The sequence below is a fragment of the Pelodiscus sinensis genome, chromosome 4 (genome assembly GCF_052426305.1).
Source record: "Pelodiscus sinensis isolate ZL-2025 chromosome 4, ASM5242630v1, whole genome shotgun sequence".
Classification (NCBI taxonomy): Eukaryota; Metazoa; Chordata; order Testudines; family Trionychidae; genus Pelodiscus; species Pelodiscus sinensis.
The window spans coordinates 124,545,048-124,571,982 of NC_143055.1; the positions used below are offsets into that span (position 1 = coordinate 124,545,048).

The window sequence follows — 26,935 nt, forward strand, 5'->3', positions numbered from 1 at the left end:
TTCTAGATCATCATTTTGTCTGACTCAGCTTCCTATCTGTAAAGTGGGGATAATAAAAGGGGTGTTGCAAGGATATCATCACTAGCACTTGTGAAATGTTTCAAGGGGCGAGAGGGGTTGTAGACACAGTTAGAATGAAAAAACTGAAACAATGAGAGGAAAAAAATATCTCAATGTATGTTCCTTTAGACATCTAGATTCCAGCCAGGCCCAGAAACAGAAGTATGAAATACCAGGCCAGTAGGGAAGCACCCACCTTCAGAAAACAGGCATGATGGTGCCACAGACTGTACCTGTACAAAAATTAATGTTTTATGCTCGTTTCTACAGCCCCTTCTCAAGCTAGTCCCCAAATTGCATGTGTAGGGAATAATTCTGGACACTCTAGATGCAGATGAAAACAAGCAGAGGGTTTATTGCACACAGCTGGTGGAGTGTCCCTCAAGGGTTAACCTGGTGAACACTAGTTAATCAAAACATTACAGTAGATTATATAGGCAGCAGATGGGCAGAATGGAAGCAATTTGATAGGGTCTGGCAGCAAAACATAACGAGCACATAAGCCAATAAACTACAAAGGTTACATAGTATCTCCACCCATTGCCAATTAAACATCTTATCAATAATACAGGTAGTTATTCCTAACAAGCTCAATAAGCCAACATTAACAAGACAAGCATTTTAATGGCAACTTTGTTGAAATTATGATGCATCTACTGCGAGATGGTATCACCTCTTGTTGGCATAGTCCTTGGGTCTCAGGTTTATCTAGGATTAAAGGAGACTGTGAGAACGACTTCCGTAAAGTTCTTTTGGTACCAGCCAGGGTCTTACTGGAGTGAGGCCCTCTTGGAATATAGTTGCCAGGGTGACCAGGGTTATGTTAGCTGCTTGTTCTGTGTGTTTCCAGGCCTTGCCTCAAATTTGGGATTTTAATAGGGATTCTTAGCAGAATACCATGGACTGCCTCAGTTTACCCCTACACATGGAAAAGAGGGGGAAGGATATTGAGCTGGGAGGGGGAAAAGGAGTAATTAGACCTTTTTCTGTGCAAATCTTTCCACTGTAAGTGGAGAAGATGTCTTATTTATGTTTTGAATTGGCTGTACTACAGGAAAGATGCTTCCCACAGTATTCAGCAGTGCTATCCCTACTGTTCAAAATCATGAGTCAAGTTCTTAAAAATCATATGATTGACTTAAAATAATGGGATTTTAACCAGATACAGTTGTAGCACTTATTTGCCCTCTGGAGTTTGAGCCCATTAGGTTCCCATTTTGAGGGGGTTTTTTCTCTCCATATCTGTTTTAAGAGGTCATAAGGAACTAAGGTTTTAAATTAAAAGATTGTGCAGTCTGAGAGCTGTCAGGATTAGTTTGAGTGATACTATTGAATGGAAAGTTGCTTCAGAAGAATGAGTGGTTTATTAAAAATACTGAGTTGAGAGGCATTTCACATTTACTAAAATAACACCCTCCAGCTAGTGCAGATTCCTTTCTACCAAAACCCCAACTGTTTATAATTCTGCACAGACCTGTCTGGTAGGTGGTACACCTGGCCCTGACCACTCAAAGCTCTTATCCCTGTGCCAATGGTAGATTATGGGCCCATAATAAGGGAGTCTCCATATGCACACACTCAGCAACACTTCATTCTTGTAAGAGAAAGAAAAGGAGCTGATGGATGTAGTGGCAAGCATTCACTGCAATGAAAGGCAGACAAAGACAGACATTTAATTGGAAAATGGGGCTCTTGTGAGTGGTTCCAGCTCTGCTTCCTACTGATGTCTTGCAACTTTTGGTTAATGGGTAGCAATAAAGAGCTGATTGCTACTTGGTGGCAATACAGATACACTTACACGTTTTTAGTCTTTTTTGGGGGGAATCTTAATTTCTATTTTTAATAAGTGTGCTACTCTTGGCAAGCTGTCCGTGACCAAGTACATTCCATGGAGCGAGAGAGAAAATGATTCAAAGAGCAATCAGTTTGTCCTACAGAGGCTTTTCATTTCACATATATAGCAGAAAAAGGAGAATGACCAAGAATCCTTTGTTTATCCCACATTCCTTCTGTACAATTAGTTGAATTAGACATTAATGGACAAGGTATTTTTCCTTAGAAAAAAAGTTAATCTCCACCAAAAAAAGGCCTACATCAATCTACAGGGTCTTCAGTAGCTTGATTTCAAATATGAATAACCACGATTCTTGTCACAGTCAATCTGTTGGCAAAGGCTATGTCTAGACTACAGAGTTTTGTTGGAAAAACGGCCCTTCCACTCCACAACATTGTGGAGGACGCAACATGCCAGCAGCCACCTTGGTAATGTTGTGCTGCCCTACGTCCAAGCAGGTGAGGAGGCACCAGAAATGTATCTTGAGGTGGCCAAAGGTGCACTCCACCTGGATCCTGGCTCAGTTCAGGTGGGCATTAAACAGGTCCCTGCTGGGATCCAAGTGGCCGAAGTATGACTCCATGAGCCATGGCATGAGGGGGTATGCCGTATCCCCCACTATGCACAATGGCACATGAACATCACCGACCACAAAATCCTGGTGGGGGAAGAATGTGCCTGCCTCCAACGTCCTGTAGAGGCTTGAGTTGCAAAAGACTCAGGCATCGTGTGCCCTGCCCAACAAAAATGTCAGTAAATTGTCCCCGGAGATCAACCAAGGCTGCAGGACAACAGAAAAGTATCCCTTTTGGTTAAGATATTGGGCTGCTCGATGGTCCAGTGCTCGGCTGGGGATATGGGTCCCATCTATCAGCGATTTGGGAACCACAGGGCGGCAAATCCAGCCATAGTTGCTTCCAGGTCTGAGACGGACGAGCCTCCTCAGCAGGATGGAGTTGATGGCCCTCACCACCTGCACAAGGAGACAAAGAAACACACTAAACAGAGAATGAGAGAGGGGATGCCTGGGCCCTTGGGAGGTGCCTGCCCTACTCCTGCACCATCCCCTCCCAACAACCCCAGGAGACACCCCCTATGAGATTGCTCCCCACCCCAGCAGCAGGGCTGTGTGAGGGCAGGTCAGCACAAGCCCCCAGGGACAGGGCTTCCACCCACCCCCACCTCCCAAGCCCCTTTTCCGGAGGGTCCGCCTTGGGCAACACTCTCCCTCCGGTGCAGGGACTGTAGCCCGAGAGTGCCTTACCTCCACGAGGAGGGCCCCGACGGTGGACTTCCCCACGCTGAACTGGTTGCCCACCAACCGTAGCTGTCAGGAGTGGCAAGGTTCTATGGGGCGATGGCGACCTGCTTCTCCAGGGGGATGGAGGGACCGCAGGTGGGTGTCGCATCTTCAGAGGGTGGGGGTGAGCTACACAGCTCCAGGAACGTGGCCCTCCACGTGCGGAAGTTTTGGAGCCACTGCTGGTTGTCCCACCGCTCCATCACCAGCCGGTCCCACCAGTCCAAACTGGTGGCGAGCCTCCAAAAATGCCTCTCCACTGTGGGGTGCGGTTGCCAGAGTGGAGCAGCCGCAGCCACGGAGAAGGACTCCAGAATGAGCTTAGGGTCTAGGTCCTGCAGGACCAGGAAGGTAGACAAACTACTGCAGAAACTGCAGCATGGCCATGTGGGGCCATCACATGCCCAGAGGCAGCTCTGGCTCCATGACACACAAAGGAAAAAGCTGTGGCATCCAGAAAAAGAGCAGGGCAGCCACAGCACGTACTGCTAAAGCTTTGCTGTCCTTGAAGATGTAGGCAAGCACGCAGCAGAAACAGAAACGGCTGTCCAGAAGGGTTCCTTTAAGCACATGTCTCTGCAGGGCTCCGGCAACAGCACTGGGAAGCAACTGGTGACCTAAAGCCCAGCATGAACTGGTTCCGGGTGACCTTTTACACGAGAGAGCGTCTAATCAGTCTAGATGCTTTCGCAAAAGTGCATCGCTTTTTCAATGCACTTGTGTGTGTGGATGCACTCTTGCACAAGAAGTTTTTTTGGAAGATCTCTTCTGATAAAAACTTCTTGTGCAAGAAGCCTGCAGTCTATACATAGCCAGAATGACAGCCCTCTCATTTACACATAAGACTACAGCCATTGACATCAGCGGGACTACACCTATGGAAAGCAGAAAGGGGCAGGATGTAACTGTGTTCATAAGCACAACACAAATCACAGTCCATTTCTCAGCAGGATTCTTAAATGTAGCCCTCCTTTGCAAGGACTATGTCAATGCTAAATTTAAACCCTTAGCTCATCCAGTGCTGGATGGAAACAGAGAATGGGGCAAGGCGGGGAGAGGAGCAGCCCTGCTGACCTGGGCAAGGAGGTCAAAGCCCAAGCGCTTCATATCTGGGCAGGGGGCCTGAAACATGGGTCAGTGGGGCTCAGGTTCCAGGTGCAGCCCTGGGCCCCAGCAAGTCTAATACCAGCCCTGGTGATCCCCGTAAAAGGGGGTTGCGACTGTGGGATACCAACCCACTGGTTGAGAACAGCTGGCCTAGTGTCTGGGGCTCTCTCCTGTTTCAAGTTCAGTGTACTTGTGTGGAAGTGATGTATTTTCCCTGGATAAAAGGGCCATTCAGTCATTTTGTTTGTTCATGACAAAGGCAAAAAGCAGGCCCATGGTAGCAGAAGATCTCACTAAACTCAGTGATTGGGCAGCAAAATGGCAAATGAAATTTAATGTGGATAAGTGTAAAGTAATGCACATTGGGAAAAATAACCCCAACTATACGTACAGTATGATGGGGGCTAATTTGGCTACGACAAATCAGGAAAGGGATCTTGGGAGTTATAGTGGACAGTTCTCTGAAAACTTCCACGCAGAGTGCAGCGGTGGTCAAAAAGGCAAATAGGTTGCTAGGAATTATTAGGAAAGGGATAGAAAATAAGACAGAATATCTTACTGCCCCTGTATAAAACTATGGTACGCCCACATCTTGAATACTGTGTACAGATGTGGTCTCCTCACCTCAAAAAAGATATTTTGGCCTTGGAAAGGGTTCAGAAAAGGGCAACTAAAATGATTAGGGGTTTGGAACGGGTCCCATATGAGAGGTTAAAGCGACTGGGACTTTTCAGTTTAGAAAAGAGGAGACTGAGGGGGGATATGATAGAGGTATATAAAATCATGAGTGGTGTGGAGAGGGCAGATAAAGAAAAGTTATTTATTAGTTCCCTAAATAGAAGAACTAGAGGACACCAAATGAAATTAATGGGTAGCAGGTTCAAAACAAATAAAAGAAAGTTCTTCACACAGCATGTAGTCAATCTGTGGAACTCCTTGCCAGAGGAGGCTGTGAAGGCTAGAACTATAACAGAGTTTAAAGAGAAGTTAGATAATTTCATGGAGGTTAGGTCCATAAAAGGCTGTTAGCCAGGGGATAAAATGGTGTCCTTGGCCTCTGTTTTTCAGAGGCTGGAGAGAGATGGCAGGAGACAAATCGCTTGATCAGTGTCTTCGGTCCACCCTCTGGGGCACCTGGTGCTGGCCACTGTTGGCAGACAGGCTACTGGGCTAGAAGGACCTTTGGTCTGACCCAGTACGGCCGTTCTTATGCAAGAAAACCACTTAGGCTTCTGACGCCCATCTGTGAATTAGGAGTAGAGATACTGCCAAATGTTCTGAGAGGTGCTGGGTTTAGGCCACACATCTCTTTAGCATCAGCCATTGGCTAGCTTCAGTGACTGCCCACCTAGCAGGCTGGCTTTTGTGGATCCCTTATTCTTAGGCCTTTTTCCTCCTTGGGCATTGTCTAGGAAGCCTGGATGACTAATTCAGTGTTTATGGATCCCACTGGATGGCTAGGTGCCTAGAAACTGGCTGTTGCAGTGTCCATGTCCCGTTGTGGACAAGCTAATACCCAACAAAAGGGGAAATAGAAGCCAAAAAGAGTAAGTTAGAGGAAAAATACCATCACAAGAGACTCATTAGAAATATAGAATTTATTTCCTCTTTTACAATAATGCTTCAGTGCATGGACATTCCCAACAGGCCATTTCTTTTACTGACAGTGACTTACAAGTCCTGTTTGTAGTGGATATTGCTAGCCCAGCCATGAGCAAGCTTGCTGTGGTAGCTGATCCCCCACAGAATTTTTAAGCTATCAGCATTCTAAAAAAAGTGACTGCACTCATCATAAAATTACATCTGCTACAGTACAGAGGAATCCGTTTTTTCAGTGAAGGCCCCAATCATCTCTCCCCTTTCCTGTTTCCAATCTGGAGACGCACGGTAGCTAAGGGATTGGATCCTGTGTACAACCTCCTAAATATCTTCAGGTATCAGTTTCAAAGAGGCAGTTCTATGTTTAGAGGCCATCTGAGGTCCTGGCTGGGTTTGAAGGGGATGCGGTTACGATTGGCCCTCTCTCGGTCATTCACCTTCTTACCTCGCATACATAGAAATACAAACAAATCTGCATCAGGACAGAACCAAGACTGCCCAAGATTAGCTAAGAACTGTCTAACAAGACAGCCAGCCTCTCTGAGCAGGAGAGAAAGTAGCTGTTCAGCAAGTAAGTTTCTTTACAGTTCCCAGGTGACTGTAGCAAAAAGCATTATTTTCATACACAGTAAACTGACAGACCAGACTCCCGGTATGTGCATCCCTTTTGGAGATTCAAGGGAGAATACTGATTTTAAAAAATTGCACTTTCTTCCCCTAGTTTTAAGTAGGGCTAAAGTTCTATCCCATGATATCTATAGCTGCAATTCAGTAGAACATCATGCTTGCAAGAAAAATACATAACAAAATTTTGCCCCGTGTGGATGTTCTGCCCCATCCCACATAAAGGATATGCACACACATTAGAATAGGTTTGGTTTTTCTAAGTGCAAAACCCATGGTATTCCTATAAGGGCTAGTCCTGAGACGCTTGACTGGAAAAGTCGGGATTCAGTCGGATTCCGCTCCCATCGATAGATTTCCTGTTGGTCCATTTCCTACTATCATCTTGCTGTAGTTTTTCTGCTGCTCCTCCTTGAAAGTGTCTTTGACTTTGGCCCTTTTCAGACCTCCATCCCTGGAGCACAGAAGACAAAAAGGATGCACTTAAAGGTTTATTTCAACCCCCAGAAAAAAAGTGAAATCAGAGTTGAGCCCCTAAATGCTTTTGATGATCTGGGCCAAAGCCCCTAAAGATATGCACCCCTTTAACCTGGTGAGATTCATCTAGACTTCAGTGTGACGGTAGTGCTTGCATGGAGATCTCATTTGTCCCTCGTTACTTGAATTTCACTTCCCATCCTCCTTGGCTCTGTAGGGCCCTGAATTCACTTGTGCATTTTGATTGCTCTCAGGGCCTTGCTCTGGAATTTTCTAAACATGGGCCACTGTATAGCACTACACGCTCTTGGAGTACTACAGACTCTAAGGGTACATCTAGACTGCAGACTTTTGTTGACAGAAGTTTTGTCGACAGATACTGTCAACAAAGAGCGTCTAGACTACATCCAGTTCTGTCAACAAAGCAAGCCGCTTTGTCGACATGAGAGTGTAGACACAAAGGACAGTGCAGATGCAATAACGCCTTCTGTCGACAGAACTCCATTAACAAAAGGCGTTATTCCTTGTAGAATGAGGTTTACAGACGTCGACAAAACTGCTGAATTCTGTCGATATTATGTCGACAGAACTCAGCGGCAGTGTAGACACAGGTATAGTTTTGTCAACAAAAGTCCAAAAGACAAAACCCTGTAGTCTAGACACACCCATACTGAGGCAGAGTGCTCAATGGGTAGGAGCCCTGCAGAATTGGGTCCTAGGCTCAGCTTTGCTCACATCACCTCTACATGTTTCTAGTTGAATGGCAAAGACTGTTCTGGGCTTTGGAGAAACTTTTACCCAAAACTCATTGTTCAAAGGCTCTGTACTGTCATCCTAGGACTACATAAAAAACCCTTTTATATGGAGGTGCCCGAATAGCCAAGTCCCTCTTAATCTACCTTCTCCTGACTAAGATCATTTAAGTTAAATATCCCATAGGATGAGACAGTCAGAGTCCAGGAAGTGCTTAAGTCTCCTAGACAGTTTAGAGCAGCAGTTCCCAACCTTTTCCAAATGGGGACCCATTTTGACAATTCAGGAAGACTTAGTGACCCAAGGCAGTTCAAAAATGTGGGGAAAAGGAGGGGCCAGAGCCACCTGGGGAAGACACTTGGCGACCCTTTTGAAATGTAATGCTGACCCATATTTGGGTCCCGACCCATAGGTTGGGAAACCCTGGTTTAGAGAGTCTCAACTACATTCTAGATCAGGGCTACTCAACTTTGGAAGCCCCAGGGGCCACAATGAAACTCACAGCACATGCCGAGGGCCACAACTTAAGTGTGGTTGCTGTGGTGTTTTAGATGCTGCTTGTAATTATTAGAACTGGGAGCACTGGCTGTTAGGAATCTGGAAGCACAGGAAACAGGGAGGGGGGAGGAGATGGGCCAGGCCTGAGTGAGAGCTACAGAGGGGAGCAGCAGCAGCTTTGTAAAGAGGTTTCACCCTTGATAAATAAAGGCCTGTTGAAGTTTGTTACTACCTTGCTTGCATGATACAACAGTTGCATATACATGCAAATATATATGCAAATAGCTTTTCACACTGACAGGCTTGAATACAAAGATTAAGGGAAGATTACACAACATGCAGGCCACATTTAAGTCAGTTCTGCTGCTACTAAAATGCAATACTGCACTTTTAATGAACAACAACAGTCCAGGAGTTTAACTACTAAAACGCATGTCAACAGAAGACCATGATATTGACTACTTTTTTGTTTTGGCTTCACAATTTTAACAAATCAAACAAAAACTGCCAATACAGTACTGGAATTTACTGGAGCAGATGTACAATCAGTGTGAAGATTGTGTCTGCAAACTTTTCACCGGCTGTTTCACATCAGGCTTGTATCCTGTTGTAGCAGCACGGAGACAGTCGGTCACATGTCTGTCAGTAAGACGTGCGCAGTTTTCACTCGATTCCCATGGAGGAGAATGAACTTTCACAGACATATGTAGACCCAGAGCAAGTTAACACTTTTTTTGGTACGTTTCAGTAATGCAGAGTACATGTCTTCCTGTACACAAGCCATCCAAAATGTTTCAATGTCCTCCTCTTCCTTCTGCCTAGCTTTTAGAAAACTATGGTTTTGCAGTTCTATCATCTCTTCAGATGTGGCCCTCTCAACACTGCTGAAGGTGAGACTGCCTTTACCTCAACTGAAAATGGATTTTCAGTAAATTCAAGAACCGTCTTCAGGGATCGGATATCTAGAAAACGAGAAGAAAATTTGGTTCTCAGCTCTGAGATGTACTCTTAAAAAAAAAATCAGGCAAAAAAAAAGATGCATGCTCACTCTGCTGTGTCACTTGTGAGTTGAGGATGGGAAAGTGAGTTAAGTCTCTCATGAAGCGGCTCTGCAAAAAAGGCCAGTTTGTGTTTCAAATGAAGAACCATCACACAGAGAAGGCAGGGTTTTTTCTTTGCCTAGAAGTTTAAGATTGAGAGCATTTAAGTGGCATGTCATATCAGTAAGAAAAGCCACGTTTAGCAGGAATGTCTGTCTATAAAACAAATGTAAATCCTGGCAATCCCTTGCCTCCAAAGACACTGGTACAGCAGGCAGTAGATCCATAAACCGATCTAACACTTTGCTTCGACTCAGCCATCTAACTTCTGCAAGCATTGCCAAGTCACCAGACTGTTTCGTACTCCTCAACTAAAGCTCGAAATTGTCTGTTTCAAGACACTTGCAACAATGAAGTTGATGATTTTTGTGACACTATCCACTGCGCTCTTGAGAAATCCTCTCTTCAGTTTGTTGCATAGCTGTTCTTGGTTTAGAATGCAGTGGGATGAAAAGAAATCTAGAAACGGGATTTTTCTTCAGCAAAGACATTAGCCCCTTTTCCAACCACAGAGGGAGTGCCATCAGTTGTTACCAAAGTAAGCTTCTTCAAATCAATGCATTTTCCTGGTCCTTCAAAAAATGCCATCAGCGCAGAGTCAACGTCCTCTCCCCAGTTTGACCCATCAAAGGTAGCAGAATAAGCATTTCTTCAACATGCTTTCTGCCATTGAAGAAACGCACCCAGATTATGAGCTGCAATGAATCTACTGATCGTTCAGACCTGTCCATTGCCAGACTGAAATACTCAGTGCTCTTGATGTCTTTTAGCACTTTAGAAAACAGACCACCTGAAATGCTTTCAGTTTGTCTTACTGCAGTTGAATCAGATACTTGCAGTTTTGATATTTGTTTAACTAGATCCTCTGTTTTTTAAATTCTGCAAAAAGTGATTCGCTGCAGTCCAAGCAGCACTGCTCATCAATTCACCTTCAGTGAAAGGTCTCTTTCATTTTGCAATGTGCCAAGCATTTTGAAGGAGGTTTCTGTAATGGCATCACTGTCTTTAACTTGCAAACGGAACACATCTTGTTGAGTATGGTAACCTTCCAGTAAGGAAGGTATCTTTGTTTTTCTTAAATTGCTGTCAGGTGGATACAAGTCTTTGAACTCAGAGTGCCAAGATTCATGGTGCCATTGCAGGTTTGTTTTCTTGAACGCAGCGGCAGTCTCGACAAAGACACATTGGTTTTCCATTTCTCTCTGCAAAAGTGAATTCCATCTCCCAAACAGGGTTGAAAACCTTGTGTTCATCCAACAAGCATCTCTCCTTGGTTGCCATTTTAATGCTTATTAAAACGAAAATTGTAGACCCGTGTTTGGGTTGTTTAGTTTGAAGCTTCAGGTTGTGTGTTTCTTGGAGTGATTTTACTGTAAAAAGAGAAGTTGCCAAGCCAGAACGCTCCAACCTGCAGTGGGCAGGGAGCTGGGTGAGTCAGGCTGGAAAAAAGGACAGGTGCCCCATAGCCACATCCTGGATTCCCAGCAAGGAGTCAGTCACTCTATGCAGAACAGAGGCGGGGCTGCCCAGCCGTGCCGCCAGACCCAAACGTGGCCAGGGTGAGCCAGTCAGAACCTTTCAGGTTCTGCCCACAAGGGTAAGCAGCCAACATTTCCCACCATGCTCCGGCACTCCAGGCACCTCCTCCTTGGGGGAGAGAAATGCTGACACCATATACCCATCTGTTCCAGCCAGCCTGTCCATTTGCGTCTTTCAGTGCTCACCTCGCCTGGGAGACGCCTCGCCGTTGTGCAGCATGTTCCCAGTGGAGGCCGTGTTCAAAGAATCCCACCCACAGGCCATGTGTTGAGCCCCACAAAAACCCAAACTGCACCGCAGGCTGCAAACAAACAGGCCACGTGTTGAGTAACCCTGTTCTAGAGCATTTAAGACTCAAAGACATGTATGAAAGAATGTCACATTATGCCCAAGAAGAATCCCATTTCGTACCAAGGGAGCTCAGTCAGTCCTCCTCGGTGAGCGATGGCTGACTTCACTCTGTTGGCAAACTGGACAGCATCTTCTCCTTCCTGCAAGGGATACAAATTAGAGTCAGTTCACCTAGGGATTTTTTTTTTTTAAACACATGCAGCTATGCTACAAGTCCTTCAGATTCTTTAGTTTCATTTCAGAACATTAGGATTCATCCCGTTTACTTTGGAGGTTTGGGCGGAGTGGGGTTCAAAGTGGGAAGTGAAGCATCTTTGACACATTAAGCTTGTTCTCAGTCTAGTTTTAGCCTTCCATTCCTCAATGGAAAAATCACACTTCATTCAAATTTAATCTTAGACCTAAACTGTGTGCCACATTTGGCTGTCTTTGCAATGATGGCAAGAAGGAGAAAGTTTCCCTCAGACAGATTGGAAAATTAGTTTTTTTATTAAATCCTCAAACAGCAAGTACAACTATGTAGTCTACATACTGATGGCACAAAGGCAATTTAGTCCCAGACTGACACTGGAACAGCCTCCCTTTTCAACCACTAAATACACTGGGAAATGCAACATTTAATAAATAGAACAATTGGACTAAGGGCTTTGATGGAGGCTCAATTCAAGATGGATTCTCTGAACCAAGCTTGTTTTACATCCTAAAATACAAACCAACTACATGCCAAGATACCTCTCTGATCATCGGGGGCATGTACCAGACGTTGCACACAATGGCCCAACTTGTCATTATTCGCAGTAGGTAGCTCACTATGTCGTATTTGCTGCTATTCCAGAAGGCATCTCCAAACTGAGGGTCATACTACAGAGGGGCAAAATAGTAAAGTCAGTACATCTGCATAAATGAACATGAAAGTAATTTCCCCAGTGGGGAAAATAGCTCTTTCTGTGGAGCTATTTCAGGATACCAAAAGTATCCCAAAATAGCGAGTCCACGTCTATTGAAGCAACCCGTTATTTCAAATGGATTTTGAAATAACAGGCGACTTATTCCAATGTCCCAGTAACCCTCGCTCCATGAGAGTTAACTCACTATTCTGAAATACCCCTTATTTCAACATTTGATGCTGCATAGATGGTGCCAAATTACAAAATAAGCTATTTCAAAATAAACTTGAAATAAGCTATAAAGCACTCTATGCAAATTGCATAAACAGGGCTGTATAGGAGGATATTAGCAAACTTTACACATTGGCATCTCCACGTAGCGAGACACAGTATATTTTCAGTGGTATCAGATATAGCCTTGATTACAAGACCCATGTCCTTATTTGTTTATTGGCTTGTTAATTGATGGGCTGGTCAGAGCGCCCCCTGCCTACTTTTGCTCCATTTTTACACATTGAAATGCCAAACACCAACACCCCACCCAATAGGTTTCCACTTAGAACAACTCCAAAGAAACTGAATCACTAGGTTTTCTGTTTCTACTGGTAGTGCAGTCACATATACCTTGGTGCACAAAATTATTCCACACAAGGATAGAAATGATTAGAGAGGACATTGTCGTCAGGGCTTCTGGCAATCAGAATGGCTACGTCTACACTGGCCCCTTTTCCGGAAGGGGCATGTAAATTTCAGCAGTCGTCGTAGGGAAATCCGCGGGGGATTTAAATATCCCCCGCGGCATTTAAATAAAAATGTCCGCCGCTTTTTTCCGGCTTTTAAAAAAGCCGGAAAAGAGCGTCTAGACTGGCCCCGATCCTCCGGAAAAAGTGCCCTTTTCCGGAGGATCTTATTCCTACTTCAAAGTAGGAATAAGAGCCTCCGGAAAAGGGCACTTTTTCCGGAGGATCGGGGCCAGTCTAGACGCTCTTTTCCGGCTTTTTTAAAAGCCGGAAAAAAGCGGCGGACATTTTTATTTAAATGCCGCGGGGGATATTTAAATCCCCCGCGGATTTCCCTACGACGACTGCTGAAATTTACATGCCCCTTCCGGAAAAGGGGCCAGTGTAGACGTAGCCAATATGTCTACACTATGGGATAAGGTCAAATTAAGTTACGCAACTTCAGCAACATTAATTGCATAGCTCAAGCTGAAGTAGCTTAACTCAACTTTTGGTGCTGTCCACACTGCAGGAAGTCGAAGGGAGAACACTCCTTCATGAAGCAGGATTACCAGCATCGACGGGAGTGTGCCTCAGTTCAAATTAGCATATCTTCACAAGACCTGCTAATTCAAACCCTGGAAGATCAACTGCCGCTGCTTCAACATTATCTGTAGTGTCGACGTACCCATACTGAGCAACTCTTATCCGTATCCCACTTAGGAGCCAGATTTTTCTGCAGGTAAACAGCAGTGTCTGGACATATTGCTATTCTATTTACCTTGATTGCAACTGGGTAGATGGTCCCTCCTATTTCAAAGCTTCCTTTCTTAAACATCATCACTGAGGTGTTGTTTATGCAAGTGCCTGGACAAAAGAAAATCAGAGTGTTTCCAGTCAGGAAGCCTCGGTTATGATTCTAATGGAGTCAGCCAGCTGGATTATACCTGTTTGCAAAGCAAGCAGCCACTGGCGAACAGGAAAAGCACCTCGGTCTTTCCAACCCCTGTGCTTTGTCCAAGTCTCAGGATCAGAGGTCAGAAAATAGTGGGGCAGAGATCCCCTTCCTGCAGTGCTAGAAAAGTCGGGTTGAGGTTTAGGGGAGAGAATGAAGAGGTAGGGTAGAGCAGGGAGACCATGCATGGGACACAAGAGGCTGTCTCTGCACCAGAGAGTAAGGATTAAACTGGGAGGGCGGAGGGGGGAGAAGGTCAGAGCAGGGGTCTGCCTGGATCCAGCCCCTGAAGCTCAGGGTTCCCGTTCCCCCAGTATTAGGGAGCCTGCATTAGTATTCCAGCCCCACCGCTGCCCCCCTGCAAGGCTGGAGCACACAAGACCAACAGCCTGGGCCCCCCTAGGCTCTGGTATGCAAGAGGAATGTGGGGAAGGTCTTTCTCCTCCTCAGTCAGGGGCCATGTCAGTGTCTGTTCAGGTGTTTTGCTTCTCGCTTGTGTGCAGCCCCCGACTCAATTTTCTGTGGGTCAGCAGCCCCTGACCCAAAAGAGGTTCTCGACCCCTGAATTAAATCATTTGTGGGGAAAAACTTTCACCCTTCTTCCCCTTTATCCCACTATTTTTGGAGGACCTGGGGCATTAGAGGTCTCATTACAAATGTGGGACAAAAATCGGTTTTAGCAATAGGCGCCAGAGAGCAACAAATACAGAAAAGAGAACTAAGTCCAGTGGAATGAGAGAGAGTTTCTTACCTTCTGGGAAAATTAAGATTGGCAGTTTGTTCTGATCTGCTACGTGTTCTTTCAGTCTGCAGAAGCAGAAAGAAGGATGTTTAAGCAATACAGTCAACAGAAACCAAAAGACAAATATTTAATGTAACAGATCTGTGCCTAATTCATAAGAGGAGTCCATTTGAGCTTAGATCTTTCTCTCTAGACCCTTTAATATTCCTCTAGTCCTACACAGTATTTCGTGGATTACTCTTCTCTCCAAGGGATTTCTCTGCTGTCTCTTGCTTGCGCCTATATGAGACAGTGTTTGAGTTTAACCTCTAACAGTTCTGATTTTTTTTTTTTAAGTGCAATAAGTAGAACAGGTCAAAATTTGTTTGCAAGAGACAGCGTGCATGCGTGATTTGCATTGCCAAGCTCCCTCCAGTCCCTTCGCTTGGTGGCGATTGTGTGTGTGTGTGGGGTGGGGACCACCCTCACACACTAGTGTGTCCCCCTTTCTCCCTCCCACTCTCTGCACAGCAAGCAGGAGGCTTCCAAGGGGCAGCTCCAAGGCAGAGGGCAGGAGCAGCTCGACAATGGACGGAGAGGCACCTGAAGGGCCAGTGTTCAATAGCTTCCTGGCCAAACCAGTCAGGATCACCTGTCAGAGGCTCCAAGATCTACTGGTTGGTGACCACTGGGATAGACTGATATAGACCCCTCAGACTCTCCCCCCCTCCCAAGTTAAGATAAAGGAGTCACAGCTCTCAGCCAAGTGACTGCCCAGTCCTTACCTTTTCAACACTAGGTGGCGGTCTTTCATTTCTGAGCGTTCAAACCACACATGGGGACAAGCTTTGACTGTGGATCTCTGAATCAGTCCCATTAGGCCCCCATGAGCCTGGCCAACCTGCAAGCCCAAATAAAAAAAAATAAATAAAAAAAACCCACTCCTAGCAAAATGCAAGTCCATCTGGGTCAGGTCTATTTAAAAATAGAGCTGTGTTTCTCCCAAGCTAGAGCTTTCCAATGTGGAAAAAAAAAAAATCCAGTAAAAGCATTCACTTCCTAGATACTTCTAAATTTAAATTAATGGAGATTGCCTATCTGCTAGAACTGGAAGGGACCTTGAAAGGTCATCGAGTCCAGTCCCCTGCCTTCACAGCAGGACCAAGTACCATCCCTGACAAATTTTTGCCCCAAATCCCTAAATGGCCTGCACAAGGATTGAACTCGCAACCGTGGGTTTAAGCAGGCCAATGCTCAAACCACTGAGCTCTCCCTCCCCCTTATATATACAGGGCAGGGAAACCCCCATAAGCCTCCTCCCCCGGGGCTGACCCCCCCCCCTCCCACACACACCTGGGGCGCAGTGAACCCCCATGCACGGGCCTCTCCCAGGGCCAACCCCCCCCTCCAGCGGTGCAGGGGAAGCTGGTGTGTGCCTCCCCCGGGGCCAACTCCCTGCGCTCCTCCTGCGGCGCCAACTCACCCCTCCTGCGGCGCAGAGAAGCCACCGTGCTCCTCCTCCGGGGCTGACACCAGGCATTACAAGAAGGGGAAGGGGAAGAAGAAGGGGAAAGGGTAGGGAATTTGGCACCCCATTTAACTTGGCGCCCTAGGCAGCTGCCACGTTTGCCTATAGGCACAGGCCGCCCCTGCTTCTGCTAGCCCCGCTTCATGAAAGTCGGCAGTAATCTTAGTTCCTAATCACGACCATCTCCATTTTATCACTATATGCAACTTCTGTTCTATTACAATGCGGCGTTTGCACAAGCCATTGCCAGTCTATGCCGGCCCAGCTATTCCCAGGTGCACTTTACAAACAGGGCATTCACAACAACGCTACTGGCCACCAACTGCCAACTTTGGCGCCACACAAAACCTTGCTCACAGACCAAACGCCTCCTTATTTATTTACCCTGGAAAAAGGAGTGGAAGCAGAGCTTCAGTTCTAGAGCAGCGCGTATTAACTTAGGGCACGTCCACACCACAAATGTCGGTATAATTGCAGGATGGATAGGCTTTAATCTAGCTGACATGGTTAATTAACAAAGATGCAGTGGCATAGGCTCTAGCACAGACTAGCAACCTGTGTGTGTCAGAGTCCTTAGTGGACTTGTACTGGGGCTGCCAGGGATACTGCCATATCTTCACTACTATTGTTACCAATACTAGCAAGGCTAAAGCTTGCATAGATACATCTACCCATGCCACAATGGCACCTTCATTTGCCATGTAGACATACCTGAGGCGTAACAACGCTGGGTAGAGAAATGCATTTTTAATAAGTGATCCAACAGGTTCCATTTCTCTGACTTCGCAGTGGTTCAGATTCTCATTTACACTTGTCTCAAGTGGCCAAGTTACTATAAACACACTCAGCGGCTTCTGCCAGGTTATCAGAGATCTCAGGATGCATGTTCATTCTAGAAATATTTGAGGGAAGGATCTCCGACTTCTGAGTGGGAGGCTGCTGACACGGATTTATTCTAGGCATCTGGAGGCAGGCCCTAGTTTAGGTCACAAACTTCTGTGGTCCCCTCCTGAGCTCTACTAATGTACATCAACATCACAAGTTTTCACTTATCATACCATTGCATAGCATCCATCATTTGTCAGAATTAAAACATCTATTGGAGACGTGTGGTTGGCAACACATATACCTCCTTTCTGCGGTCGGTTTTCCCTGCAATGACAGGAAGTAAGAGTCACTTAACTGTATAAAACATAACTATGATGCCTACTTAACAATATTTTCCTGGACTGCTGGACAAGCCATGTCAAAACACATTAAACTGCATTCAAAAGGTTAATAAATATTCTGCTGATTATATTCAGTGTTTCACACTCATTCATGGGACACTGAACTTCAGTGGAATAGTAAAAGCAGCAGTTTAGAATAATTTTGTTGGCACCTGCAAGCTACAATACGGTTTTGATTATTTTCTAACCTACAGAAAATTGTTGGTGAACACATTGTCAATTTACAGACTTGACTTACTGATGAGCGGTTCCACGACTACCACCCCCAAAAGAAGGAGGGTGGTGGTGGTCGGGGACTTCCTCCTAAGAGGGACTGAGCCATCTGCCGTCCGGACCTGGATTCTCAAGAGGTGTGCTGCTTACCGGGAGCTTGAATTCAGGATGTGACAGAGGCTTACAAAACTGATCAAACCTTCAGATCGCTACCCCTTCCTGCTTCTCTAAGTGGGAACTAACGATACGGCCAAGGAGGACCTTGAGCAGGTTACTGCAGATTACGTAGAGTTGGGAAGAAGGATCAAAGATTTTGGAGTGCAAGGGATGTTCTTGTCCATCCTCCCTGTTGAAGGGAAAGGACTGGGATCGTCGAATTGAGGAAGTAAATGCATGGTTGTGCAGGTGGTGTCGCAGAGAGGGCTTTGGTTTCTTCAACCATGGGACTCTGTTCTGGGCACAAGGATTGTTAGGAAGAGATGGGATCCACCTAACCAAGAGAGGAAGGAGCATCTTCGCGGGCAGGCTTGCAAGCCTGGTGAGGTTGGACGGTGACCAAAACCCTGAGGTGAGTGGGGAAGTCGGATACCGGGAAGAAATGCAAAGAGGAACGAGCAACAAAGAGGACCCTTTATTCGAATGCAGAGGGTAGGGTGATCAACTGGTTATCTAAGATATTTGCACACCAATGCAAGAAACCTGGGTAAAAAACAGGAAGAATTGGGGGTCCTGACGATTTGATTGGGATAACAGAGACTTGGTGGGATGACTCGCATGACTGGAGCATTGTCATGGAAGGGTATAAACTGTTCAGGAAGAACAGGCAGGGGAGAAAAGGAGGAGTTGCACTGTATGTAAGAGCACTATGATTGCTCAGAACTCCGGTATATAGAGGGAGAAAAGCCTGTTGAGAGTCTATAGGTCAAGTTTAGCGGTGTAAACAACAGCAGTGATGCGGTTGGTGTCTGCTACAGGCTGCCAAATCAGGTGGATGAGGCTTTCTCTGGACAACTGAGAGAAGTTTCCAGATCACAGGCCCTGGTTCTCCTGGGGGACTTCAATCACTCTGACATCTGTTGGCAGACCAATACAGCAGTACACAGGCAATCCAGGAAGATTTTGGAGAATGTTGGGGATAACTTCTTGGTACAAGTGCTGCAGGATCTGACCAGAGGCTGGGCACAGCTTGACCTGCTGCTCACAAACAGGGAGGAGCTAATAAGAGAAGTAGAGGTGGGTGACAACCTGGGAAGCATTGATCATGAAATGATAGATTTCAGGATCCTGACCAAAGGAAGAAAAGAGAGTAGTAAAATACACACCTTGAACTTCAGAAAAGCAGACTTCCATGGAGGAGATGTAGGGTCTCGGATGGAGGTTGGGTGAAGGAGGGGGTTATGACCTGGGGTAGTGGATTGGGGTGCAGGGTCCAGGAGGTGTATGGGTACATGAGAAAATGGAGGAGTGCAGGAAGTGTAGGAGAGAATTGTGATCTGGGAAGGGGGGTGCAAAGGGTTTGGCTGGTGACCTGGGGCAGAGAGTTGGAGTGCCAGAGGCAGGTGCAGGCTGGGACACGTAGGCGGCACCCAGACAGCAGACTCTGCACCCATAGCCCTAGTCTGCTCAAAATGGCTGTTTGCTCCCTTCACGTGTCTCTCTGCACTGTGTGCACAGGGAGGGTGGGGACCCAACCGGCCAATGAGAGCTGCAATAATTGGGCTGGGGCAGCGCATGAAGTCTACCCTCTCCCCCTGAGGCACACCACACCAAGAAGGAGCCATCAGCTGTTTTGAGCAGCTTGGGGCTGCAGCAGGCGGAGAGTCTGTCTCGGGGTCTTGGCAGGGTGGGCTGCATGTTTGATCAAAAGACTTGGTGAGCTAGATCCAGCCCACAGGAGATATGGTGCCTGCCCCAATCTAGAGTTGTGTACCCCCTTTACAGTAGTAGAGCACAACACAAACTTACTTGTTATGGTAGGTGATAGTACCAGACAGAGCTCGGACGAGGATCCGGGAGCATGTCAGGTGGACCAGTTCACTTAGCCAATCTTTAAATCTGAAAGACATGCACATTTATCCTTCTAAGCACTCCTGGAAGGCAGCGATATTGAAGTGGTTTTCCGCAGTGCTTGCAAAGTGTTCCAATTACAAGGACTAGGCCAAAGCCTTTATTGCAATAGTAACATGTTCCAAGCAGTGGGTTGGGATTCTAGGGGCCTATTCCCAGCTCTGCCACCAACCTGCTGCAACACCTTGGCCAAGTCACTTCACCTCCAACTCAGTCTTGTCTGTTTAGATAGTTCTACTCCAGCGAGCCTAGCACCTCCCTGAAGTTATTTTACATACACACCCCAGCAGAAAGGCAGCCCAACCAAGACTGATTCCCCAGAGGAGCTTTCATCTATAAAGAGAGTGACGATGCCACTGGCAAAGAGCCAACCTGTATAGCAGAGACCTCCCAGGTTCCTCTGGCGAGCCTGGGGAGGAACCACATGCAGACCGAGACCAGGTGGAAGAGGAAGTGTTTATACTTCACTGCTGCTCTGAACAGCGGCTAGCATGGCTTCGGGGTTTCAGGTTTTATTGGTTATTTCCATGATGAGCAAGTTCACTGCATAAGCAAGAAGCGGAGTTTATGGTTTGCCATCCCTGCCAACTCAGCCTGCACCCAAACAAATCAAATGACTCTCCTGACAGCCACCAGTAATGAAAGGCCCTTTAGGCCAAGACAGACTCTCCATTACCTTAACACAATACTTACTGCAGTGGAGAAATTAAGCATGAATCCAGTCCAAAAGTGACTGGGAAAGGAAACTTGTGTGTTCTCCCAGTTCTCTCTTCAGCGATCATGGCTGTCTTTTAAAAGTGGCCTAATTTCCCTTGGACCTGCAAAGCCAGCCCGGCTCTGGCCCACGAGCTGGATTCTAGTCCTTTGCAGCATTGTCGGACCTGTTCACTCATTCTCAGCTGTGGCACCTGTGCTAACCCACCTTTTCCTTGTTTGTTGCCTCACACCTATCCCCCGCCCCCGCTGGCTTTCCCCCATTTTGTCTTTCAAGTGTCTTGTTTTCCCCCTTCAGCTTCTGCTCCCAGGCATTCTGTCAGCCTCTCCTCTCACCAGCTCAGTGCCACACATTTGCCCAGTCTCACCACTGCGGACATTCTCTTCATACATCAATGCTCTATATTTATTCTCACCTTTTCCCTTGCCCATCATGCTGCCCTCTTGGAATCTGTTCCAATCAACCTTATTCCAATCTCTGGCACTTTTCACCAACCCTGTTTCCCCACCAAATGACTCAATGGGATCCAAACTGCCTTCCTGGTTAGATTTCATCACCTTCCACACAGCCTCCTGTCTTCCCCCCTCATATAACATCACATGAGTCCAGCCTCTAGGTCTCTTCTGTTCTTAGAGGCTATCCTATCTCCTCTCTTGAGGCCTCAGTTTAGAGCTTCATGTCCATAACCACGTAATCTTCACCAGCCTACACATCTGACCTCCTTTCTTCTCTAGACTCCTCCCAGTCTTTCAGCTCACTGGTTCTAGGACTCTTGCTCAGCACAGCTGAGGACTGGGGGAGGCAGAAAACCACCTTCCCCAATTCCAAGGCTGGTTGGGAACCAAAATGTCTTCAGTGCAAGTTGACAGAGCAGGTCATGATTGCTGTAATTCGACTTGCTGTAGTTCCAACTAGAAGCCACTGGGCTTAATTCAGGAATCGGGTGAAAATCCACTGCCTGCCTTATGCAGGAACTCAGACTAGGTGATCTTAACTGCCCTCAATATGGGAACAATTCAAGATTCCCCTTTTTCAGGCAGCTTCAAGTCCCCTCCTAAACTAGGTCTTCCACATTCTCAGCTTTGCAACTTCGGTCACATTGCCCTCCCGTCCCCGCCTCAAACTTTTATTCTATTACAAGTTCTTCAGAGCATCCCTGCAGACACCTTGTAAATTGGCAGTTTTAGAGGAAGAGTTGAAAAAACCCACAATATTAACTTCTCATTCTTGGCACAGATGCCTGATCATGGATGTGACAGGTGTGGTATGGGCAGGGTATATCCCAAGTTCTCCAAAAGTCTTCTGTTAATCCAGGGAAACCACCACACACTTACCTGCTATTTGGCAACTTCCCTACAAGTGTGGTTCCCACAATCATTGAAACAATCCCAATGGCAGCCAATGCAGCGCTAAAAATGAAAAAGAAAGCGACAAGATGGTTAGCCTGCAGCAAGAAGATCCCTGTTGGAGGTGAATTAGGGCAATTGAGGTTATGAAAGTGAAATATACTAGCCAAATATATATGTGTCAAACTGTCTAAAAAGTGTCATGTAATATCATTGAAAAACATAACTCATTGATAATTATGGTCGTCTGAAGTGGGTTGTGCCCACAAAAGCTCATGATACCATCTACATGTTTTGTTAGTCTTTAAAGTGCTACTAGACCATTTATTAAGTTTTTCCTGATAATTAATAAATATTCTTGCATTCTATATGCATGTGCAGTTAATTACATGAAATTATATAGATGCCATGTGACTAACATGTTCAAACCAGTCATCTTAGGGAAAGTTGATCAACAATGTCTTCTAGCCAAAGGAAAGGGGCCAACTCCTCAAGGCAGGCCTGGCCAAGGACAGTGGGCTATTCATTTGTCTCTGAGATTGCAGGAAGAGCATTTGCATTGTAGAAATCAGAGGGGGGAAAAGCCAGCACGGCTGCTATGGAGTCAATGCCCTACAGGGGAAAGAAACTATCTGGGGACATCCCTTGGAAGATTATATAGAATCACAGAATACTAGAACTGGAAGGGATCTCAACAGGTCATCGAGTTCAGTCTCCTGCCCTCACAGCAGGACCAAGTGCTATCTAGACCATCCCTGACAGATGTCTATCTAACCTGCTCTTGAATATCTCCAGTAATGGAGATTCCACAGCCTCCCTAGGCAATTGATTCCAGTGTTTAACCACCCTGACAGTTAGGTCCTAATGTCCAACCTAAACCTCCCTTGCTGCAGTTTAAGCTTATTGCTTCTTGTCCTAGCATTAGAGGCCAAGGAGAACAATTTTTCCTCACTCCTCCTTGTAACACTCTTTTAGATACTTGAAAACTGCTACCATGTCCCCTTCTCAGTCTTCTCTCATAGGTTGTGTAAAAGAGCAGGGAAAAGAACCCAAAACTTATCCATTATTCTCCAAGATGGCCAATAGCATCTGGAAACTGACTCTGGGTGAGAAACCTGCCTAGACCAAGGCAGCGGCCTTCTGACATAAAATGGTGATTTTTGGGAGAGTATTTTTCCTTATGTGTGTTTCTAACTGTATTTCTTACACTTGATATGGCCTTTTGTTAAGAAACTTGTCTTTTACCATAAAGCCGCTCAGTGCTCTGACTGAAATGGAAGAATTGTCAGCCCCAGCTAAGTTAACAAGCTTCTCTCTGCTGCTTCTTTAAAGAAGCAGCAAACTAGAGAAGGTTTTGTGGATACTACCATAAGAGGGGCTGCAGAAAGACATTTTAGGGGGAGAATTTGGGGCTAAAAGGTCAGTGAGGTCTCCCTACAAAGAGGAAGCGGGTGGTGGGAGCCAGGGCGAGACTGCCATTCTTGTAAGTTGTCTATTGGTGTCAGGGTTGTGAGGTACAGTACTCAGAGCTGCAAGAAGTGTTGGCTGAACCCCTTACTGGCCTGGGTGAATTCCAGTGCTTCACCATGCACATACACACGAAAACCTAGTCTCCCCATGTTTGGCTCACCGAAGAGGCAGCAGGAGACAGTAGCGCACAACTACCCCAAGGACCCACACTACGGTCAGCCGGAGGCTGATGTACTGGAAGTTGACATTAGTCCTTGTGAGGAGGTTCCAGGATACCAGTTCCTCTGAAGAAAACCTCTGAGTGACTTCATCTTCCACAATAGCCTCAATTCCCTTCTTGGAGAAATAGAAGACATCAGAAAGTTCAAAGTCGACTCGGCGCAGGCCCGCAATCTCCTTCTCCATAGTGGTCTCATCTCTCTGTATGATACCTTAACAGAAGTGTGAGGAAATGACTAGATAATTGAAGAATGGATATAAGCAGTTCTGTTGTCACAAGGAATTACTTGCTGCTCAGATATTGAGCTAAATATCAAAGCCATGCAAATTACACTGCCAGAATGGCATGTCATGGAATATCCGCATATATTATAAGACAGGCCAGTCATCATACCTCTCCCCACCCCTGCCATCTTCCCCCCACCCCGCCTCCCTAAAATGCAGATCTTCTTGTTCGCTAATCCATGCATGTTTCTAAAGCCTGATATAGGATGACCATTAGAAGCTAAACCATGCATCCTCACACAGCTACATGTATCTACCCACAGGGATGATCTAGGTAATGTGCTCTTATGCTTGCTGAAATTATTCTGAAAGACACATATGCTTTGCCACTTCAACAATAGCATTTTAGGACTAGACCAAGATGTGTTCCACATGAAGTATAAAATAGATACCCGACATCATTTACATTAAGGTCCCTTTACACCACTCTGGCAGTGCAACAGAGCCTGCCAATGTAGATTACATTCACTCCAAGGCTCTTTGGCACTTCCCGAGAAAGGTGACTTAGGCACAGCTTCTCCTCCCTTCCACCCCCACTGCAGCAAACCCTTATTTAAGGTATACATTCTCCTCTCTCCAAGATCTTTCCTACACCTACCACCTGTTTGTGTTGGACATCTTTGTTCCGCGCCACCCAAGCTACCAGGTCTTGGAGCACCAACTGTGGCTCAAACCTGAAGAGGTGCTGAAAATTGCTCATCTTTGGCCAGACTTGCAGCTAGCCTACATTTGGCACTAGTTCAGCAGCACCCTGGTCAGAAGTGGCTCACCAGCCACAACTGTATTTGCTCATTAGAGAAAAATTCTGCAGGCAGCTGTGCCAACAGTTCCTGTAAGAACGCAGAGCCCTGCCCCCTGCTTTATTTCACAAGACCTTAACAACTGAACTGCAACATTTGACCTTTGTCCACGTAATGCAAAGGGAGCCAAGGAAAACCTAAGGATTTGTTCAGAGCTGCATTAGAAATGGCACTAGTCGTTGCCCAATGTTTTTACTATGGTAGAATAATTAAAAAGATTGTACCACCACCAAGTACCTGGAGATCAGGGACAAAAAATGAGTGCTGTCTAGAGCTGAAAATCCTGCTCACTTAAGATGGCTTGAGGAAATCAATAGAGGCTTAGCCACACAGGTGGTGTGGTCTCCTATTTCACTCAGAGGCAGAATGACCTTGTAGTTGGGACACTGAACTGGGATTCAAAATCAGAGATCAGTTCCCAGTCTGGCCAGAGACTACATGGCCTAGGGCAAGTCACTGGACTCCTGTGCTTCAGGCTCTCTCGATATTGCCACTTTGGTTGGTCAGGGTTGTGACAAGACCAAACTCACATCTCCCTGACCACCTAAGTGTCACCAGCACACAAAAGTGTTGGTGTGGACAGGACCACGTGGGCAGGAGATACTCTCTTGCCAACATAGCTAGCATCCCTCTTTGAGGTTGGTTTAATTACGCTAGCAAGAGAGCCGGGGCGGATTGGCCCGGCAGGATACCGGGAATTTCTTGGTGGGCCGTTGTCAGAAGGGCTGCCGCTCCTGGGGGCAGGGCCAGCAAATTTCTAGAGGGAGAGGCGGCATTCTGGCCCACAGTAGGAGCAGACGGTGAGCCCCGCGGAGGCCACTCCAAGCTGGGAGCCCCACGCCCGGCTGCTTGGAGCCTGTGCCTGGCCCCAAGGCGCTGGGAGGGCAGGGCAGGGTGGGGCGCTGGGAGGGCACCTGGCCCCAGCGCGGGGCAGCAGTGGCTGCTCCTGGTGATGCTGAGCCCGGTGGGGCAGGCCGCAGCCATCGTGGCTGCTCCCAGCAGCCAGCTCCCAGCTCACTGGATCAGAGTTCAGAGGCTCGGTGGGCACTGGGGCTCCACCGTGGCAGGGCCACATCCCCCCCGAGCACCAGGGACAAGCAAGACCCTCCTCCGGTCCCTCCGGCCGCAGATGCACCCAGAGGGCACCCATGGCCCAGCGCTGTCACTGCATGGGCTCCCCGCCACAGGTGCCGCCTGCCCGGGCCCCGGCAGCTCCAGGTTGGGGCAAGCGGCAGGCACCTTCCCCTGGCTGTCCCTCAGCAGCTGGCTCCCATTGCTGCTGCGGCTGCCACTACAGCTGCCTCCTGCCTGGTGCCACCAAGTGCTTGAGCAATCAGCATCTGGAGACAGCCATTGCCTGCTCCGGTGGGAGAGCTGCGATCGCAGCCGCTCCGCCGTGCCACCCTCCACTGCGGTTCCCTCCAGCCAGGAATGAAGCAGCAGAGAAAAATTGGGGGGGGGGGGGGAGAGAAGAGAGGGCCGGTGCTATTTTTTGCGGGGGAGGAATTGCTAGTTTCTAATGGGTCCCCATCAGGGGCAGCCGCCTCTGCTCCCCACTGGGGTTCCCTGATTGCAATGCGCGGTGCCCTCCACAAACTCTCCGCTCTGGCTGGAGGGAGAACGAGGCAGCCGGCTAATCCCAGGCGCTACCAAAGCCCCAGGGGTGGCTGGGTCTGGCTCGCTCTCTCCCGCACGAGCCCCTTCCCCCACACACACGGCCCCAAGCCGGCCGGCTGCAGCCAGGAGCCACAGTTCCTCCACTCCGCCCAGCCCACTCAAAGTTGCGGGGATCTCCCTTCTGGAGGCAGGCTCGTCATTTTTCCATAGTGACACCCCAGGGCCGGGGGAGCCAGGGGAGGAGGCGGCGAAAGAACGTGCTATAAAAGGACCTGTTCGCCTCTCGCCACCGCGCAGGGACAGTGTGAACGCGATAATTCGGAGGGAAGCCCCAGCGAGCAGAACGGTCACAACAGCCGTTCCTGCCATTGCAAAGTGGCTAGGGAGCAGGGTGACAACGAATAGCGGCCAGGCACGCACGCAATCCCGACCCCCTACTTCCCCAGGTGGCTCTCCAGCAGCCTAGCCAAAGGTGGGTAAGTTGGAGTGGCATGCAAAGGAATGAAAGAGAAGTCAGAGACCTGTGTCAATACAGGGCACTCACGCCCAGCAAGTCGCATTTTGTGTGCGCCCTCCTCGGACAAAAAAAAGGGGAGGGGGCCAAACTTTTTTCGGGGGGGGGCGGGAGGCGGCAAAAAACCTAGAGCCAGCCCTGAACGCAGGAAAAGGGGGAAGGGCACGCAGAAGTAACGTCATGGGGAGGGCTGTTCTCAACTCGTTTCCGGGGGCTGGGTCGGTTGCTGAGTGTCGTAGGATTGCCAGGTGTCTGGTATTTTCGCCTCCTGGCAGGCGAAAAAAAAGAGAGAAAATACCAGATATTTTAGGTGACCGATACTTTAATTTTTTTTTTTTTTTTTTATTTTTATTTTTTTAACGGGACAGGAGGCAAAAATACTGCACTGTCTGGGTCAATACCGGACAC

At 47.3% G+C, this 26,935-nt stretch overlaps 1 protein-coding gene across 4 annotated transcripts in view; it reads right to left on the reverse strand.

The window, feature by feature from the left end:
- Positions 1 to 5,881: 5,881 nt before the first annotated feature.
- The window catches only part of GPAT3 (glycerol-3-phosphate acyltransferase 3), a 40,169-nt gene continuing 19,115 nt past the window's right edge, over positions 5,882 to 26,935 (reverse strand). For all 4 annotated transcript variants that reach the window (XM_006110882.5, XM_006110884.5, XM_025181976.3 and 1 more), the window contains 10 exons: positions 23,253 to 23,523; positions 21,611 to 21,685; positions 19,460 to 19,549; positions 17,111 to 17,204; positions 15,310 to 15,425; positions 14,555 to 14,610; positions 13,630 to 13,715; positions 11,975 to 12,103; positions 11,303 to 11,382; positions 5,882 to 6,978 (listed from right to left, as the gene is read on the reverse strand). In XM_006110882.5, coding sequence (XP_006110944.3) covers positions 6,852 to 6,978; positions 11,303 to 11,382; positions 11,975 to 12,103; positions 13,630 to 13,715; positions 14,555 to 14,610; positions 15,310 to 15,425; positions 17,111 to 17,204; positions 19,460 to 19,549; positions 21,611 to 21,685; positions 23,253 to 23,523 — 1,124 coding nt within the window. In that variant the 3' untranslated portion in view covers positions 5,882 to 6,851. The remainder of the gene's footprint in view (positions 6,979 to 11,302; positions 11,383 to 11,974; positions 12,104 to 13,629; positions 13,716 to 14,554; positions 14,611 to 15,309; positions 15,426 to 17,110; positions 17,205 to 19,459; positions 19,550 to 21,610; positions 21,686 to 23,252; positions 23,524 to 26,935) is intronic.